Source organism: Gouania willdenowi, chromosome 7 (genome assembly GCF_900634775.1).
Source record: "Gouania willdenowi chromosome 7, fGouWil2.1, whole genome shotgun sequence".
In the NCBI taxonomy this organism is placed as follows: domain Eukaryota; kingdom Metazoa; phylum Chordata; class Actinopteri; order Blenniiformes; family Gobiesocidae; genus Gouania; species Gouania willdenowi.
Genome location: NC_041050.1, coordinates 6,899,537 through 6,917,718, shown reverse-complemented (window position 1 = coordinate 6,917,718; position 18,182 = coordinate 6,899,537). Strand labels below are relative to the sequence as shown.

Here is an 18,182-nt window from a genome sequence, read left to right as displayed (position 1 = left end):
ATGGTTTACATTTTTTTTTTTTCATCTGTAGTCCCCTGGCCAAGATGTAAAAATGCATAAAAATACAAACATGACAATACATTTACAAGTCTTTGACAAACCAATAACAATCATGAAAACACAAATTTTCTTAAAATGATTTAGCAAAAAAAAAACCTCTTCAAATGCAGACTATGGACATTAAAAATAAAATAAAATTGTTGTTTAGTGCAAACACTATATATATATATATATGTTTTTAATATTTAATTTATATTAATGCATGAATGTGATTATCACCAGTCATCCCTTCGAAAGCGTGAGCTAAAAAAAATTTGGGGTAAAAAAATGTAAAAACAGAGAGCAGTGTTACACCTGTTGATGATTTTAAATGGGAGGACAGGACTATTCAATGAGATAAATCACAACATTATGCTGGTTTGTCTGACTTTTAAAAAGCACCATCTCAGTCTTTATGAAACTGAAATTTCACATCGCATCGCACGTTGCATCACCGTGGAATCCCCTCCCCTAACTGGAGCGAGGTTGACGACGCATGAAACCATCACACATTGGGGCGATTTCACTCAATAGATGAAACAACACAAGTGTCATAATTCATATAGTTGTTTATTTTGCATTTCAACATTGTCACAGTTGAAGTTTTACAATAACTGAGGTCTTACTCATGACTCACTACTCACTGTACAAACAGAATGCACATAGAAATGAGGCCATCGCTGTCTTTTTTCGTCCTAAGTGTCCCACGTCCGACTGAAGAGCTTGCAGCAGCAGGATGGGTGTCCTTCTTCCTCTCCGTGTGTATTATATATACTATATATGTGTGTGTTTGAAAAAGAGTTGGATGTGAATGGAAAAATAACAGTCTGTTTTTTTTCTATTTCCAACAGTGGGACGCAAAGACAATCGATATGTTCGTACGTCGCGTGTTCGCAGCCATCTTTATATAGTGATGTCTGTACATCCTGACCCTTTAACTGCAAATATCAGATCATATACACACTATGTACATTTCCTTTGAACCCTGGTCTTGGTCCCTTTACAGCTTTGTTTAGATGTTTCATCAGTTTTGCACATCATCAAAAAAAACAACCCATATTTACAGGATGAAAGCTCGCAGCAACAGAAGTGCAATGTTTTCGACATGTTTCGTCATTTACACAATGGCTTTCGTTGGATGAATTGCATGCTGAGGTTAAATAAGTACCAGGCTAAACGTGGAACAGTAACAACAACACGTCAGAAAAATTCCAACTTTAATTAAACCCAGAGACGTTAAATTTTATAGGCTGATTTTTCGTTTTCCCCATCAGCTCACAGTGAAAAGGACACGTGATGCATCAGATTCATGCAGTGCATTGTTGGGGTACTTCATCAAAAAAACTAAAAAAGCAAACTAAAACCCTCCCAAAAATAAACATCAGTCATGTTGTCCAAAGACTTCAGAGGTGAAATCAGTGGACTGACACATTCAGCTGATGATCAGCGTCCCACGTGTGATATGTGTGTTTCATCCAAAGGGTCGTTTATTAAAAAGCAAAATGAGAACCTGACGTATGGTGTTCAGTGTGAATGTTACAATACATTTACAACCTGAATATTGGGAGAAACAGCTTTACTGTCACTGATATATTATACACACTGGATAGACTCTTTTATTTGTAGAATGTAGAAAGGTATACACTTTACATACGACTGACTCGTGTTGCTCAGTTCTCTTTTTTGTGTGTTACATTTGCATTTCCTGAAAAAAATGAAAGGTTATCTTTCAACGTGTGCTTAATCCAGCAAAATATTTCCATTCAGAAGGATATTCCCTTTTTTTTTTGTTTTATTAAAATATATACACACATTCTTCTTATCACTGTGGACTTGTAATTCATATGTCTATATTCGAACAAGAACAAGAAAAAGCCACCTGAATAATTTCATCCTGGACATGAAGACGATAAGACTTCCACTCTCAGTACAAGCCTTTCCTTTTTCTAAACATGATTGCACTTAATCTTTGCTATGGTTAACACTGATTTTGTTATACAATGTGCAGAGGTTAGCCTCACATCAACAACATTACATGCAAAAACGTAAATCACCTACTAAAACTAGACATTCCACTACACTCCAAGTCTGTACCTCTCGAAACATCACGGAGGGGGTGGTGGGGTTGGGGGGTCTGGGACAGCCACACGTTATCTAACGAATAAAGACTCAAGACGGGGTCGAAAAATAAATAAATAATGACGCGACACATGAATGAAGTGCACAAACGAATGGGAGAAAATGTACAAAATATTGCACAAATATCAGGAAGAAGGAAATAATTCACTATATAAGAACGTTTTCACTCAATAAATGAATGAAAATGTGTTCATCAAGGCAAAATAATGTTGATTTTTATTCATGATTGAATGACTCTGGGCAGCAGCTGTCACGTAGTTTAAAATACCCCCAAACATAAATCTAACACGTTCTCAGATCTTCAAACATTTAATGCAACAGTTGCTGTCCAGAGGCTTTTTTTTTCTTCTTTATCGGAAAGGCCAAAACATTTCAGTCACTTCTTCCAGATCTCCATCTCGTTCCCACAAAGTCAGCTTAATACTGATAAAATCATTTTTTTTTGCTGATAATAATAATATTTGTAAGTATAATCTTACAAAATGACTCAACACACAGTATACTGTACATGGGTTTTTGACTAAATAGATTATGTGTTAATAATTGGCACATTTACTTATGAGAGCTAGGAGACAACACATAGGAGCTGTCATCTACAGTAAATACATCTACGATGACTTGACTCCAGTCCAGTTGTGAACCTGTTCTTTGATTCAGGATAAGTCAAAAATCATAACATCTACGGTAGGTTTTTAGCTCTACGAGGAGCGACAACAGATAGCGAGCATTCATCCGGGGGTCATGGAACCGAACCGTTGGAGGGGTTGACTACGTGCACGGTGCCACAGTCAAGAAAAAAAGAAGGAAAGAAAAAAAGAGAAAAAAAGAAGGAAGGAAAAGAAAAAATAAAATAAAGAAAGAAAAAGGAGAAAAGAAAGAAAATAAAGAAAAAAATGAGAATAAAAAAGGGAAAAACGTAAAGAAAAAAGGAAAAAAGAAAAAAAGAGAAAAAAGGCAAAAAAAAAAAAAAGGAAAAAACTAAAAAAACCAAACAGTCAGGCATGTTCTCGTCATCTCTCCTCCTGATTGTGTGAAGGTAAGAAAGCTTATTGAAGGATTGGTTGGTTGAACAGGGAGTGGCACACACACACGTTGTGACACAGAAATGTGTGTGTGTGTGTGTGTTTGAGGTGAAAGCAAAGAGCATCTTCCTGCCCCGCACATACAACTTTGATGGGACCAAAGCCCCCAGATCAGGCGAATAGTAGAAGGCCCCTTGTGGAAGATTGGAGTCCGATTTCCAGCAGCCTGCATATTATTATTTGGACCTGGACGTAAATAATAAAGAGTCTGCATGTGATTGGCTTCCATCACAGCAGCAGAAACACAGTGGGCAGGCCATAGAGTCATGCTGTCAGTCCCTTTGGTAGAAGCAATTGTCCTTTTTTCATCCTTCATTCTCCTCGTCGCTTTCTCAGGATCACACTACGGTGCTGATGCCACTGTGTTTGGGTTTGGGTCCCCCAGGGGCCGCAGAACCCGACTGCTGACTGTGGTGGTGGGGGGCGTGCTGGGAGTGCGGGGCATGATGGGAATGCTGGCTGTAGTGGCCGTGCTGCGTATGTGCGTGCTGATGGGCGTGTGCGCTGTAGGCGGGGTGCTGGTGGTGATGCGTGTGCGGTGGGGGGTGGTAGTGGTGGTGGTGGTGGTACGGGGGTGGGTTCTGAGGGACCGGACAGTACTGGGAGTGGTGGCCGTGGAGCTGGGCCTGTGCCGTGTGGTGCAGGTTTGTCGGGTGGGGTTTGTGCGATATGAGGGTGGGGTGGCCCGGCGGAGGAAAAGGGGCGTGGCTCTGAGATGAGGGTTTTCCTCGTTTGCTGCCAAATATCGACCCAAGGATGGAGGTCGACGCCGAGTTAGGGATGGCGGGAGGATGAGGATGGCTGCGCGGGGCACCCTCGCGGGGTGAGGAGGCTCTCCGACGTGAGTGGGGGCTGCTAATGATGGACCCCTGCAGGAGGGAAACACGTGACAACAGCATGTGTGTGAGAAACGTTACAAACGCACACACAAGTAGAACTGCAAAGCACCAGCAGGATGAAAGCCAGAGATTTTTGTCATTGTAGATAAATAAGTAGCAAAATGTTACAGGGGCATGCAAAATGGAGAAAGTAAAAAATGTTTTAATGATATGCAGCAACGACACTAGGAACATTCCAGTTTTAGCGCTTTACAAGAGGCCTATGGTCGGCGCCCAGGTGCTGTTCATTCAACAACAAGCCCAAGGAAATGTTTAAGTGAAAGGTTTTCAGCCAATCAGCAGTTTGCACCCCACATGTGAACTCTTAAGCCCCGCCTACAGGCTGCATCGTCACCAGGAAGTCGATGTCCTCATGCTGCATTCAATGCAACTCAGAACTCTGGTTTTATCGCTACGTGGAGTCGGACTTCCTCTAAAAATCATTTGTCTGACGTCTCATAATAACAACGTGCAGTAAGGCTGGACGATAAATCGCTATTCAAGATATATCGAGTTTTCTTTTGGCAATATATGGAAAATTACAATATCGCCTATATCGATATACATATTTTTAATTGCCTTTTTTGTATCAAATACTTGTTGTAGGAGTCACTGCTTTTACTATAGTTTCTCAGAACTCACTCACACATGCTGTCCCTTAGAAGAGAAAAAGCCTAAAGTGGTGCACACTGTGCAGCTGATAGTTAATAGATGTGCCTGTGTGACATTTTTCATCAACACATTTAATTCAGAATTGTCTTCAATTAAAATCATCAAGATTTAGATCGTGTATCATCAATTTGAGACAAAATATTAAGATATAAGTTTTGGCCCATATCGCCCAGCTCTACCGTGCAGATCCACAAATAATACATACTGCTGTTGTGGAACACAGTAATGCAAGTTTTATTCATGTTGCTGTTTTTATGATTTAAAAATGCATTTAAAATTATTGGTTTTTTTTACATGAGCCCTGTCATGTTTTTAAAGCCTTGCATGAATCACTTTTAATGCCTTGTTGCTGAAATATGCAACATAATGTTATCTTGCTTTGTTGAGCAAAAATAGTTAGGTATACACACACACATATATATATATATACCATACACATATATATCTTTTATTTATTTTTTTTAATTATTACAATTCTTTGTTTTGTTCTTTGTTTGTTTTCATAGTTTCCTTAGTGTGCACATGATAATAAACACTTTAAATCTTGAAAATGCTATTCGGAATTATCAAAGCTTTAATCACACAAACAATATTGCCGTTATTGTAATTTTTCTGATTTTTTTAAATGAGAAAGGCAGAGTTCAGAGTTGCCTTGAACGCAGCATCAGCTGCAGAAAAGATGAAGGGAAACATTATTTTTGTTGGTTTTTTTTATTTTATTTAGTTTTTTTTGCTTATTTTAACATGGAGAGCATCAATAGAGGTATTAGGAAGAGGGAAAAAACAACGTACTGTATATATCTCAGCAGTCAGTCAGTGTGCCAAACCCTCTGTGAGTCACACATGCAAACTTTAGTCAAAGTCAAAGGAGGCAAAAGGTCAACATGCAGAAGGTGTGACAAGCAAACTCCTCATCCTCACGATACGATAGCATTCGACTGGAATAAAAGAGAAGGCAGGAGGAACTAAGCTCAGTGTGCAGCTCAAACAACATTTTTCTGCCCTGTCATCGAGTGCAACGTGAATTCAAGTCCTGGTTCGCATCCTCCCCAAAGAGAAAATCTCTTCAATTTCACCATAAACTGGAGAAAGATCATCAGATATCTTTAAAAGTGGAATGAAAACTTCTACACTCCCAGACTTTGCTTTGACACAGCACATGAACTCATGGACACATGAAATGAGTGACGAATGAACGAGTGAACGAAATCCTTATGAAGCCTCTGCCTACGAAGGCTACAGAACTCCCAGAACACATGTCAAACTCAAGGCCCGGGGGCCAAATCCGACCTTTCAGAACATCCGATTTGGCTCACAGGAGAAGTGAAAATAACAGAGAAAACATGAATCATTGTGTAATTTAGCAAATAATTCAGTTGTAAATTGTTGTTATTCCACAACATCTCCCCAAATTAAATAAAAACTGGTTAAAAAGATAAATAAATCAAAAGACATTTAAATATATGTCACTTATTGCTAAGATATTGTAGATGCCTTCCATACTTTGTCTAATTTATAACTGGAAGTGCAAACTTGGTCACATTAATGTTGAAATTATTCATTTTCTGCAATTTTTCCTCAGAATATTTCACAAAATCTCCTTAAATTAAATTAAAACTGGTTTAAAAAAAAAAATAAATTAATAAATCAAAGGACATATAAGTATCTGTCACTTATTGCTTAGATATTGTTGATGCCTCTCATAATTTATAATTAGAAGTGCAAACTTGAGCACATTACTGTTGAAATTGTTCATTTTCTGCAATTTTTCCTCAGAATATTACACAAAATCTCCTTAAATTAAATAAAAACAGGTTTAAAAACATCAATAAATCAAAAGACATTTATGTGTCACTTATTTTTTTAGATATTGTTGATGCCTTCCATACTTTATAATTGGAAGTGCAAACTTGGGCTCATGAATGTTGAAATTTCCCACCTAAAACCTGCGGCCCACTAGTGATCGAACTGGTTCGTATTTGGCCCTTGAACTAAAATGAGTTTGACACCGCTGTCCCAGAACCTTTGGAGAAAGTTTATGGATAAAAGCGTATATAAGACTCAGACAGGGAGAGCAGCTGCAGGTGAGGCAAAGTTTCCTGATGCGTTTAAAAAAGAAAACAACAACAACAAACCCACTGAAATGATTCAAGAAGCTGAAAAAAATGAAACCTGCTTGTGATTAAATGGAAGGACAAGAGACAGGAGACGAGGGGAGGGGATCAGAGGAGCCATTAGTAACGTCATGCTTTGTTTGAAGAAGGTACAAGAATCTATTGGTCATATAACATGACCAAATCAGGACAGATCTCTGGTTTCCAAAAAAAGGGGGCGGGATCAGAGGCAAGGCAACCCAATCATGCATTCTAACTGAGGCAAGCAGGTATTAAAGGCATCCCAAGAAGGAAAAATAAATGATCCAGACAAATGGTTCTGAGTCTATGAAGCAAAGAAGGTGTAGTAGGACCAAAAAAATAAATAAAATAAATGGAGTGTTTCACAGTGCACATCATCACATAAAGAGTAACTTGGATACCAGCTGCTTCCAACTTACTTCCATATTGCTGTCTAGTGATCCTGCACTGCTGCGACGCCCCCGCTTGCCTGGCCGAGACATGCAATACCACAGATTAGAGATCGACAGCACTTCTGGATCCACTACAGATGCTGTGGCCGACCCACCAGTCCCGTAGAGGGCAGTGTTGGGGATTCTGAATGAGCATAAGAACCTAATGGGGCAAGGTGTGTGTGGGGGGGAGGGGCTTCATGTGGTGCACTGGTTTCTACAAACTTATAATCTATTACGAGGCGGAGTAAAGCATCACTTTTTTTTTAATCTTTTTCTTTATTAAACATCAGCAAATATCAGCTCCATTCAGGGTTGGGGAGGGATGTTCCCATTCATTTTGATTTCAGCATTTTAAGATTTAACAGCTAATGCTAATGGTAGGCTAATACTATTGCTAGGTTAATGCTAATGCTAGCAACTACTAATGCTAGCAAATGTTAATGTTAGCTAATGCTAGGTTAATGTTAATGCTACATAATGCTAATGCTAGAAAATGCTAATGCTAATGTTAATGCGAGGCTAATGCTAGGCCAATGGTAATTCAAGCTAATGCTTGTTTAATGCTAGGCTAATGTTAATGCTAGCAAATGCTAGTGTTAATGCTAGGCCAATGCTAATGCTTGGCTAATGCTAATGCAGTGTTCAATGAAGCGGGCCAGCACCTGCATCTTCACTTGCATTTTCTACAGGAAAAGCCAAATCTACTACTTGTAATTGTAATTTAAGAACCTGTTGTTGTTGTAATCATAATTTAACTGCAATTGTTGCCTTTGTAATTGGCATGAAAATGTGATAAAAACTGTCAATTACAATTTAATTAAAAGCAAAACTGGGGAACAATGTTACAGTTCTATGGCTGACACACATAATTATTAAAATATGTTTCATATCAAGTTTTATTTCTAACCTTGAGAATCATAAAAAAAGAAAAGTGAAATCAAGACGTAAACTGACACAAAAAAGTCTCATACGCCCGCAACTAAATCAAAATTAGATGACAAATAATATTTTTTGGTGTATTTTACAGCTGATTTAAGACATGGGTCAAAACTGACTGTTATCATAAGAAATGCTAACAGAAAGCTAACACAAGAGGAAGCTTAAGTTTTATGAGGTTATTTATTAAAGCCACAGTAATTGTGATTAATTGAATTTAAACGTTAGTAATTGAGAAAATAATTGTAATGGACTTTCAGGGGGGAAAAAATTGTAATTTTAATTGTGATTGGAAAAAATGCCAGTCATCGTAATCATAAATGAACATGGATAATTGAAAAATGTAATTGACCCCAACCCTGGCTCCATCAGAATGTCGACTAGAGACCAGAACTATCAAAATATCAAACTTAAAAAAAAAATAAAAAAAATAAAAAAGGAAGACTTTTAGCCCTCATAAAACTTTGACAACTAACTTTTCCTGTTGTCAGAAGATGAATATTTTCCCACATTTGTTGTGGGTGAAAAAAGAAAAAGGCCAGTCACAGAGGAGGAGAGACATCGGAAGCATCACAGTGGTGGCTGCACGTGGAAATGTGTGTAAACAGGTCTGAACGTCGACAGAAACAACTTTTGCTGCCACATTTAGCCAATGATACATGACCAAAAGATACACATGAACAGGAATACACCTGATGTGTATGGATGTAACGTATAGTAAATACACGAGATGGGAGTATGGGAGGAAAATAAGGAAAAACACTGAACAAAAATGACCCCGATAACATGCCACATTCAGCACTGGTAGAAGGGCAAGACACAGGAGGGCAGGTGGACTTCTTCGCTGGTATTGAGGTAGTGATGATAGTCACAAAGCAATGTCCTGTTAACAAAAGTAAAGTAAAGGCCGACCCCCCCTAACTGGATTTTATTTTTTATTATCAAGCGAATCACCTGATAACTCCAAGTTGCTGTTTGTTTGTTGGTTTTTTGGGAATGAAAGAAATGTTGATCTTGCTTCAGAGACACAGCAGCTGTGTGAACATGAAATGACTGAATTTGAAATCTCCATCCTGGACGATACACATCAGCACTGCTTTTGTTTGGATCACAAATATACATGAGGTGAGATGGCAAGTCAAAAAAAAAAAAAAAAATAATTAATGAAAGAAAATCTTCAGATTAAACAAAAATGCAAATGTAAAAAGTGTTAAGTGACAGAAAAATGATGCAGGAAATACATGACTGGGGTGAACTTCATTGATTTTTACATTTATTTTCTTAAAAAAGGATGAAAACTGCCCATCGTTTTTCATTCATCACTGGAAGGACGAGTCTGCAAACACAGCAGATATTTGTGTTGATTTGTAAAATGTTTGGATCCCAACTCAAGTCTCTCCCAAACAATGGATGCCAAGTAGAAAATAAAAAAAACAAAAAACCTCATTCCAAAACCAAACCATGAAACTAGCAGGAAGAACTCTCCAATAAATGTCAGGCGCAGTGAGACAACAAACATTTTGCTATTTTTATCTCCTCGATACGATCGCAGCTTAAAAACTGCTTCCCACGATAAATGTTTCATTAGATAAAAATCATAGTTTTTGCCTCTTAAATCATTTAATAAAACATGATTTACTCCAAAAAGAAACAGTAAAGGTCAAAAATGCTCCTTTAAAGTTTGTTATGATCTCCGCTGTAAACACCCAAAGTTTGGCATGTTGCATTATGGGATGTAAAGTCTCCTAAACGGATGCAAAGAAGTGTTTTTACTTCATTCTTACTGTGATTTCTTGTGTTTGAGCCCAAAAAAAGGGTAACAAAGGGGAGATCTTTATGGGGTCACATCCATAAAGTCAGCAAAATGATGGTCCATTGTTCTATGAATCTGTGATAACCACATTTATTTATTTATCTGAATAATATCCACTGTTATCCAGGAAGCTTATTGTTATTTGATCCATAATATATAGTCATCTTAAAGATGTAAATCCTTGTTTTAATCAGAAATAAAATGGGTTAAAAGTGACAAAAAGGTGGTGAAATGGGATATAAAAAAAAAAAAACAGAAATTAATTAAAAGTTGCAAAATAGAGCTGTCAAAAACAGACAGAAAAAGTGGTAAAAAATGGTTCAAAGTATCAATATTGGAACAATTAGTTCAAATGGGCAAACAATGGGCATGACAATTCGTTGATTGGCATAAATAAGCATTAAATATGGTGACCAAAAACAGACAGAAAAAATGGTAAAAAAAACAAAAAAAGGTTTCAAAGTCTCAATATTAGAACAATTAGTTGTGGCTAAATTGGCAAAAATAAGCATGAAATTTGGTGAAAAGAGGTTAAAAGTGACAATAATGGGTCAACATATGAGGCATTAGGTGGAAAAGGTTTATATAGCTCAACATTATAATTATTTCTTAAAAAGAGTGCAGAGCATAAATGTTAATGAAGTACACCTGGATAAATACATAGGTCCAGATGTGGTCATCACAACCTATTTTGGACATCATATAGACGTGCAGATGTGGTCCAGTCCGTCCAACGTGTTATGAACGTGATCTGGAGGTCCGTGGGCGTCGGATGATTAGTTTAGTGCCAAAAATGTCTTGAAAGTGGAAAAAATTAGGAAATTCGATGTAGAAGTGGAAGAAATGGGAAAAATGTAGCAAAGACACTTTAAAGGGAGCAAAAACATGTCAAGAAAAATTGATGAACATAGGGTAAAATATGGCAAGTTTGGTTTAGTTGCAGAAAAAGGGTAAAAATAAGCAAAATGGGCTCAAATTGTTGAAAAAAAATATTTTTAGTTTCTTGAAGGCATCTGGCGACCCCCTCTCAGTGTCTCGTGACCTCAAACGGGGTCCTCACCCCAAGGTTGAGAACCCCTGGTCTACAGGACTCTACATCCCACAATGCAAAATATTCATTACAATAGAGATCACAACAAACTTTAGAGCGACTATTTCCACCTTTTTTCTTTCTTTTCTGAGTAAATGATGTTTGATCCATTGATCTATGAGGCATAGACTATAATTTCATCTAATAAAATAATGAAGTTGGTGATGACAGAAAGCCGTACCTGCTTCAGAGAGATCTCTCAGAGAGCTGCTGAGGGCGCTCCTCTTCAGGCCCTCTCCCATGGCGTAGCTGTCATCCAGGCTGGCGCGGTTTAGGTTTCCATTGCCCGCCTCCTTCTTAAGGCCGGAGCTCTGGGACATGCTGGGCCTCACCACCCCCTTCTGCTTCTCCAGCTCAGCTGTGTGGAGAGGCGCCATGGAAAGACTGAAGTAAGTAGCTAGTGGTTTTTAAATCCATGTCTGCTCAGGAAAAGGATTTTTTAAACTCTTCCGTTTCATACATCGCCACATTTTACAGCCTGGAAGGAACCCAGCAGGAATTTAGCTTTGACGCACATATTTTTCTTGCCCTTGCATTTAAATATTCCACAGTGTGCCTTCTAGTTTATATTCTCGAGACTCTCTCAACATCCACCCTGCACTGAACCACTGCAGTTGAGTAATGAGGACCCTGCCCGCTTCCCACTGTAAACAGCAACACTGCAAAAAAGATATTTCAAGAGCGAGGACGTTGAGTGTAGAATGGGAAAGTAATGAAATAAAACATGTACAGTAGCTGGTGATATGCACAACACACCAATAACCAAGAAAGAAGAAGAAGAAATTTCAAGAAAGTGAAAAAAAAAAAAAAAAAAAAAAAAAAAGAGTATTTTTTGTCATCCAAAAAGAAAATTAAGTTCATCAAGCATGTTTTGTCTTAGAAAAACATTCTTATTTTAGGAAATTACTGCTAACTTTTTCCAGATTAGAAAAAACAACCAATTATAAGATAGAATGAAACCAGAAACAAGAAATAAAACAACTTTACATTAAAACCCAGTGGAGAAACAAGATTATTTGTCTTATTTCAATAGTAAAACCGCTTCTACAATTTCTAAATTTGAAAATGCCATGAATGCCATTAATCTTTTGCTTCGTTTTGTTTTTTCTTTCTTTTTTGACGATGATACTATTCATGTCAAAACGGCTTTTTAAATTTGTTGGTTTAAGTTTCTTAAACTTTCCTCGTATTCCTCTTTTTCATGTTTACTTCAGCAATTGTATTGGAAAGTGAAAATAATACTAAATGAGAACTTTTTTTTCTCGACTCAGGACAAAGTTATTATTCTTTTTTTACTCCTTTGATGCTCATGAATAATTATACATTAAAACCCAGTGGAGCAACAAGATTATTTGTCTAATATTTAAAAGTAAAACCACTTCTACAAATTCTAAATTTAAAAATGCCATGAAACAACATTTATTTTCTCATTTTTTTTTGTCTTTGCACGACATGTTACACGGAAACAATAACTTTTTTTTTCTTCTTCTTTTTTTTGACGATGATAATGATGACATCAAAACCGGCCTTTTTAATTTGTTGGTGAAACTTTCATCGTGCTCCTCTTTTTCACGTTGACTTCAGCAATTGTATTTGAAAGTTAAAACAATATAGAACCGTAAAACAAACTTTAAAACTGTTAAAACAATACAACTTTCTTGATTCAAGAGAAAGTTATCATTCTGTTTGAAAAAATTGTCTTTTTAACTACTATTAACGCTCAGGAATGATTGTAAATTAAGGTAATTGTAATGTATCGCCCATTTATTTTACAAACTTGGATAGATTTTATGAATTTCCTACTAGTTTTAAGCCAATTTTAGTCTTTAGGGGTCAAGATATTTGTTTGTTTTATGAATTTGTGGCATTTAAAAAAAATTACCCCAATGGCAGATTTTTCTTTTTTTGATACAAGTTAATTTGATTTAATTCTTTTTGCAGATTAAATGTAGGAGGTTTCAACGTTTGCTTACACTCTATTCTGTACTTTTCCATTTCCTGGACTTCAGCGATGGACTCCCGTAGGTCGTCTGTGAACTTCTTGCGATCCTGGGGGTTCGGGGCATTAAAGTTGATGAGAACTTTAATATCTGCACCTGGAATGGCTGATGTAAGTCTGATTCCATTTGGGTAATCTGAGGCAATGGCAAACAGAGAAGAAGAGGCATTTACCAAGGGCTCGTGGATTTAAAGAGATAGTAAAACAAACGTGTCTGGAGCTCAGAACAAGACCACTTACACTGATTTTCAAACAACATGACCTGCATCCCATACAGAGAGAAGGACTGTCTGAAGCTGTACGTCACTGAGTTCTTCTTTTTCTGGAAAATCTTGGTGACCTGGAGCATTGTAAAGAAATCCCAAGTTAGAGGTGTGGTTTAGATCTGAAACCTGACTATAGAGGAAAGACCAGGAGGAAACGGTTACCACAAGGAGGTCATTGAACAGGAAGATCTCCCGCTGATGCAGGCCAAGCTTCTGAAGCTTGTTGGGATCTGGCACTTCAAACAGGCGACAGTAACACACCAGTCTGCGATGTGGCAGCGACAGAACCTAAAAGGACCACAACAACACTTCAGAGGAGAGTCCTGACCTCAGTTCATAGAACAAAGAAACAGACTCCTTTAAAGGGGACATATCATGGTTTTAAATCCTTCCTTTTTACATATAAATCATACAGTTGTGGTCTATATAAAGCGGAACTGCAATGCTTGGGTCTGAATTCCTCATTATTATAGCTCCACCCCTTTTCTACCCCTTTTCTGATGTGCTTCTGAGAGCGACTCGTTTTGGTGCGGTCTCTTTAAATGCAAATGAGACACTCCATACCCCACCCCCTCTTCAGGTGACACTCGGTTCAACTCCACCCTGTTCGGCCATTTTTGTAGTTTGATAGAAGAGATACGATTATGTAGCGGCACAGAAACTTTTTATTCACACGTTATTTACAAAATGTCAACAACGGAAGACTTGTCCACCCAGCTTTACATGCTTGAGCCAGAGTCTGACCCGGCACAGCGAGATGAAAATGAAGAAGATGAACCTGCAGAACAACGTCTTCATATGGATGTTAAAAAGTGAGCTAACACAAGCACCGAGCTAACGCTAGCGCCAAGCTAACGTCACAAAATGCATTTTAATACAGTCTTTTCGGAGACAAAAACAGCAAAATGAAATGACTAAAGAAAACTTCAGACTTAAATTAAACCACGTAGGCCATATCATCAAGGATCTAAAACGAGCACACAGCGCGAACATATGAAGACGGTGCAACTGCTAATGCTAACAAAACAATGACAGGGACGTCTTATCATCACACTTTTTAGCGTTATTTACAGCTTACCGAAGTGCTCTGTTCGTCGTCTCCAAAGATAGAAGGAATTGAACCCTCAATCAGATGAAGTCTTTCGGCAAATCCTTCTTTATACTGGTGAAGCAGTCATCCTTAAAGTGCTTCGCGCACACAAAAATGACCTTACCCACAGATGTGGGTACATTTCCATGAAAAATAAAACTCAACCAGGCACTTCGAAAAGGTTCTGATGCTGATGCTTCGTGTGCGTTACTACATCCAACAACCAAACATTTTGACTTATCCTCTCGTAACTCGTAACTAAGCCTATTTCAGTGTCTGAAATAGGCTTAAAAATGACTCAGCATGTTGGAAATACATGTATCAATCTTTCCAAGTACCCCCTACAATGTGTTCAAGTACCCCTAGGGGTACAAGCACCCCTGGTAGACAAAGGTTTGGACCCTTTAGCACCACAAGAGCCACTTAGGCCCCGCCCACCAAACAAACATGTGATTGAGAGTGACAGGCTCCTTCTCCCTTCTATTTGGGTTTTTCTTAAAATTTATTTATTTTTCTTCAAGAAAACACTACTCTAGCTTTTCTTTATAAAACCCTAAAAGTTTTGCCTTTGTTCACTGATTTCAGACAATAAATCGACAATACTGTAAAACTGTTACATAATGACGTAACAGTTATATAAAATATGACAATACATTACCTATACTGTACATAAATGTGAATATGAAGAAGTAATGATGTGATTTATAATCTACTTACACATCCAAGGCCATGATGGAGGGATCCAATCTAGAAGTGAAAACATTTTGTTAGAATTTTTAAATTATGGAATTATTAAAATGACTCCAGAGAAGGAAAAGGATTCTAAAGACTACTCACTGGTTTCTTTCCCACAATAAGCTTCTCAACCTTCTGCACCTGTGAGACGTGGTCTTCATTGGTTTTGAGTTCTCGTTTACGGATCCTCTCATAGATACCGACTAAAGTCTCCCGGGGTATGTCCTCCCCATCATCCACTCCTGGAACACAGGCAAATGTTTGTACTTTTACTGTTTCTGGTAGCTACTAATGAAGTTCCTCACAAGCACCCACCACCATCATTTGTAGTTATTCTCAGTTGAGTTTTTTTTTTTTTTTTTTTTTTTTACATAATTAAAGGTGCAGTCTGCAACTCTTATAAAAGTGACTTTTTGTCATATTTGCTAAAGCTGTCACTATGTAAGGACAGCTTTACATCAAACTAGTAGTTTGTGTAAAAAAAACCAGACTCATTGAGTCCCGCCCCCTGCTGCCCGCCTGCAGCCTTTGGCAGATTGCCAGAATGCACCGCGGCCGAGCAAAAACAACCAATCAGAGCCAGGATTGTGTTTGATGGGCTGTCTGACAGCTGTTGCTCACAGGTCCCACCCCTTTCCTGGAGCTCGAGCGCCGTCTTTTTTACAGTGTATGGTCTGGAGGAGTAGAAGATGAAATTGGTGACTTTTCTGCTTGAAAGGTAATTACTGCTGCTTGATTTACATGTGTTGTTCATGTGGGCGCAGCAGCCCCGTGTGGGCTGCTGTAAGTGACACTGTGTTGTTGCTGTTGCTGAGGTGTGTACACATAGAGAAAGAGAGAAGCGCTGCAGTAATATGCTTTTAACAGAGCATGTAATATTACTGTGACGTTGCTGTCGGACTAACGTTAGCTTGTTAGCTCCTCTGAAGGAGGGACTTTGGAAAGTTTGGAGGCAGGGCAAGAGAGCAGCAGGGAGGGAGGGGGAGAGAGGGATCTGAAAGTTGCGGACTGCACCTTTAAAGCTTTACATCTTATCAGTTCATTATGGAACTATTATTAATGACCAATACAACAAAGAGCATCATAAGACATAACTGATATAATGTCACAAAACTACACAAAAAAAAACATTTTTCTTAGATTGTTGGAGGGATTTCCAAATGGTGAGCTCATGTTTGAGACTGCCTGGGCTTTTAGGGGTTAAGATTTTTTTTTTTTTTTTTTTTCTGGCCGTCTGCTGGGCGGGGGCCTTGGCTCCACTGCTGGGGTCTCGGGCGGGGGGCTCTCTGGGCCCTTCCCTCGGGGGGTTGGGTGCTTGGGTGTGGGTGGGTGGGGGGGGGCTGGATGCTGGCGGGGGGCCTTGGGGTTGGGGGTTGGGGTCGGTGGGGGGATGCGCTGGGTGCTCGGCTGCTTGGGGCTTCCTCGGATGTGTGTGTGGGGGGCGGTGGCTGCCTCTCGGCCTGGGATCTTGGGGGCATCCGCTCTTTCTGCTGGCCTGGCTGCATCTGCGGGCCCAGGGCAGTTCCTGGGCTTGCAGTAGCGGTTTTTTTTTTTTTTTTTTTTTTCACATATGCTGGTATACGAAGAACAGTCTATTCTTCCCCACCTTTTCTATTTCCTGCCTTGAGTCTCTCCTCCCTGCTCCCTTTCCCCTCCCCTTCCCCCTCCCCCTCCACTTAGGTGTAACACTGCTCTCCCTTTTTATATCCTCCCTATAATAAAAGATTTCTTACCCTTCCTTACGGAGGGCTGGTGATGGTCACAATTAAGCAATAAAATAAATCAATGTATTTTATTGCAATAACAAAATATGCATTGCTGTCTCATAATGATTGCACTTCCTGTGGTGTTGACCTTTGACAGCATGTGCAGACAAGAAGAAAAAAAAAAAAAAAAAAATTTTTAGGGGTTAAGTTAATGCCCAGCAATTAAACTCAAAGTTCAGGTGTCTTTTAAGCATAATTGAGTTTTCCTTATTGGCTTCTGTCTGCCTGAGGGAAACTGTTTATTAAAAACCCATATTGTTAAGATTTTTTAAAATTAGGATTTAAAAGGTTAGTTTTTGTAGGAATAGACGTTTGTTTCATAGAACGGATTTGTTTTATTGCCAACATTTAAAATTCATGCATTTATTTTCAATGCATTGAATGAAGAACTCATTTTAATTTTATATTGTGTTATTGAGCTACAATGTAAGCAGATGAAGAGAAATATTACAAGTTTAATCAAACTTATTTATGATTGAAAAACTGACGGGGGTGTCAAACTAATTTAGTTCAGGGGCCAATTACTGAAGTGGGCCGCAGATTTTAGATGGGAAAAAGAACAAATTTATTAATGTGCCCTGGTTTGCACTTCCACGTATAAATGATATATAAATGATAAATTGTATCAGTTCCTGTAGGAACTTCAATTAACGTTCCCTAAATTGGAATTTGGGATACATTTTGTGGAATAAATTGAGGAAAGTTCGGCAGATTTTGGACAAATTGAGCATTCTTTCAACAATTTGAGATTAAAAATGACTGGCGTCATGTGATCGAAGAAGTGGAAAACTGTGCTCTGCAAATATTGTAGATTTTAATAGAATTTCTGTATTTGGAGGCTCTGAGATATCTACAACTTCTCCCCCTGGGACCCACATTTTGCCACGGTCATTAAATCGTGACCCAATTATTTTTTAGAATTCAGCCAACCAAATTTAGTTTTTCAAAAATAGCTGTTGAAAACACAAATATGTAATCTTTTTTAAAACATAAATCTATATACTTTCCTGTGCAACATGTATTTCACAGCATGCCCGTCAAAAGAAAAGGCATATTAAGTATTTATTTATTTTTGACTAGCTTTCCGCGACCCACCCAGTACAGATCC

At 38.3% G+C, this 18,182-nt stretch overlaps 1 protein-coding gene across 11 annotated transcripts in view; it reads right to left on the bottom strand.

Annotated features, from left to right (window-relative positions):
• Positions 1–3,153: 3,153 nt before the first annotated feature.
• Positions 3,154–18,182, bottom strand: part of LOC114466710 (IQ motif and SEC7 domain-containing protein 1-like) — a 153,015-nt gene continuing 137,986 nt past the window's right edge. For 7 of the 11 annotated variants that reach the window (XM_028452357.1, XM_028452359.1, XM_028452361.1 and 4 more), the window contains 8 exons: positions 15,411–15,550; positions 15,291–15,320; positions 13,646–13,771; positions 13,458–13,557; positions 13,192–13,353; positions 11,400–11,576; positions 7,365–7,414; positions 3,154–4,129 (listed from right to left, as the gene is read on the bottom strand). In XM_028452357.1, the coding sequence (XP_028308158.1) occupies positions 3,599–4,129; positions 7,365–7,414; positions 11,400–11,576; positions 13,192–13,353; positions 13,458–13,557; positions 13,646–13,771; positions 15,291–15,320; positions 15,411–15,550 (1,316 nt within the window). In that variant the 3' untranslated portion in view covers positions 3,154–3,598. Of the gene's footprint in view, positions 4,130–7,364; positions 7,415–8,625; positions 9,350–9,571; positions 9,652–11,399; positions 11,577–13,191; positions 13,354–13,457; positions 13,558–13,645; positions 13,772–15,290; positions 15,321–15,410; positions 15,551–18,182 lie in introns of those variants that run through there. The other 4 variants (XM_028452364.1, XM_028452366.1, XM_028452358.1 and 1 more) reach the window with 4 other exon arrangements.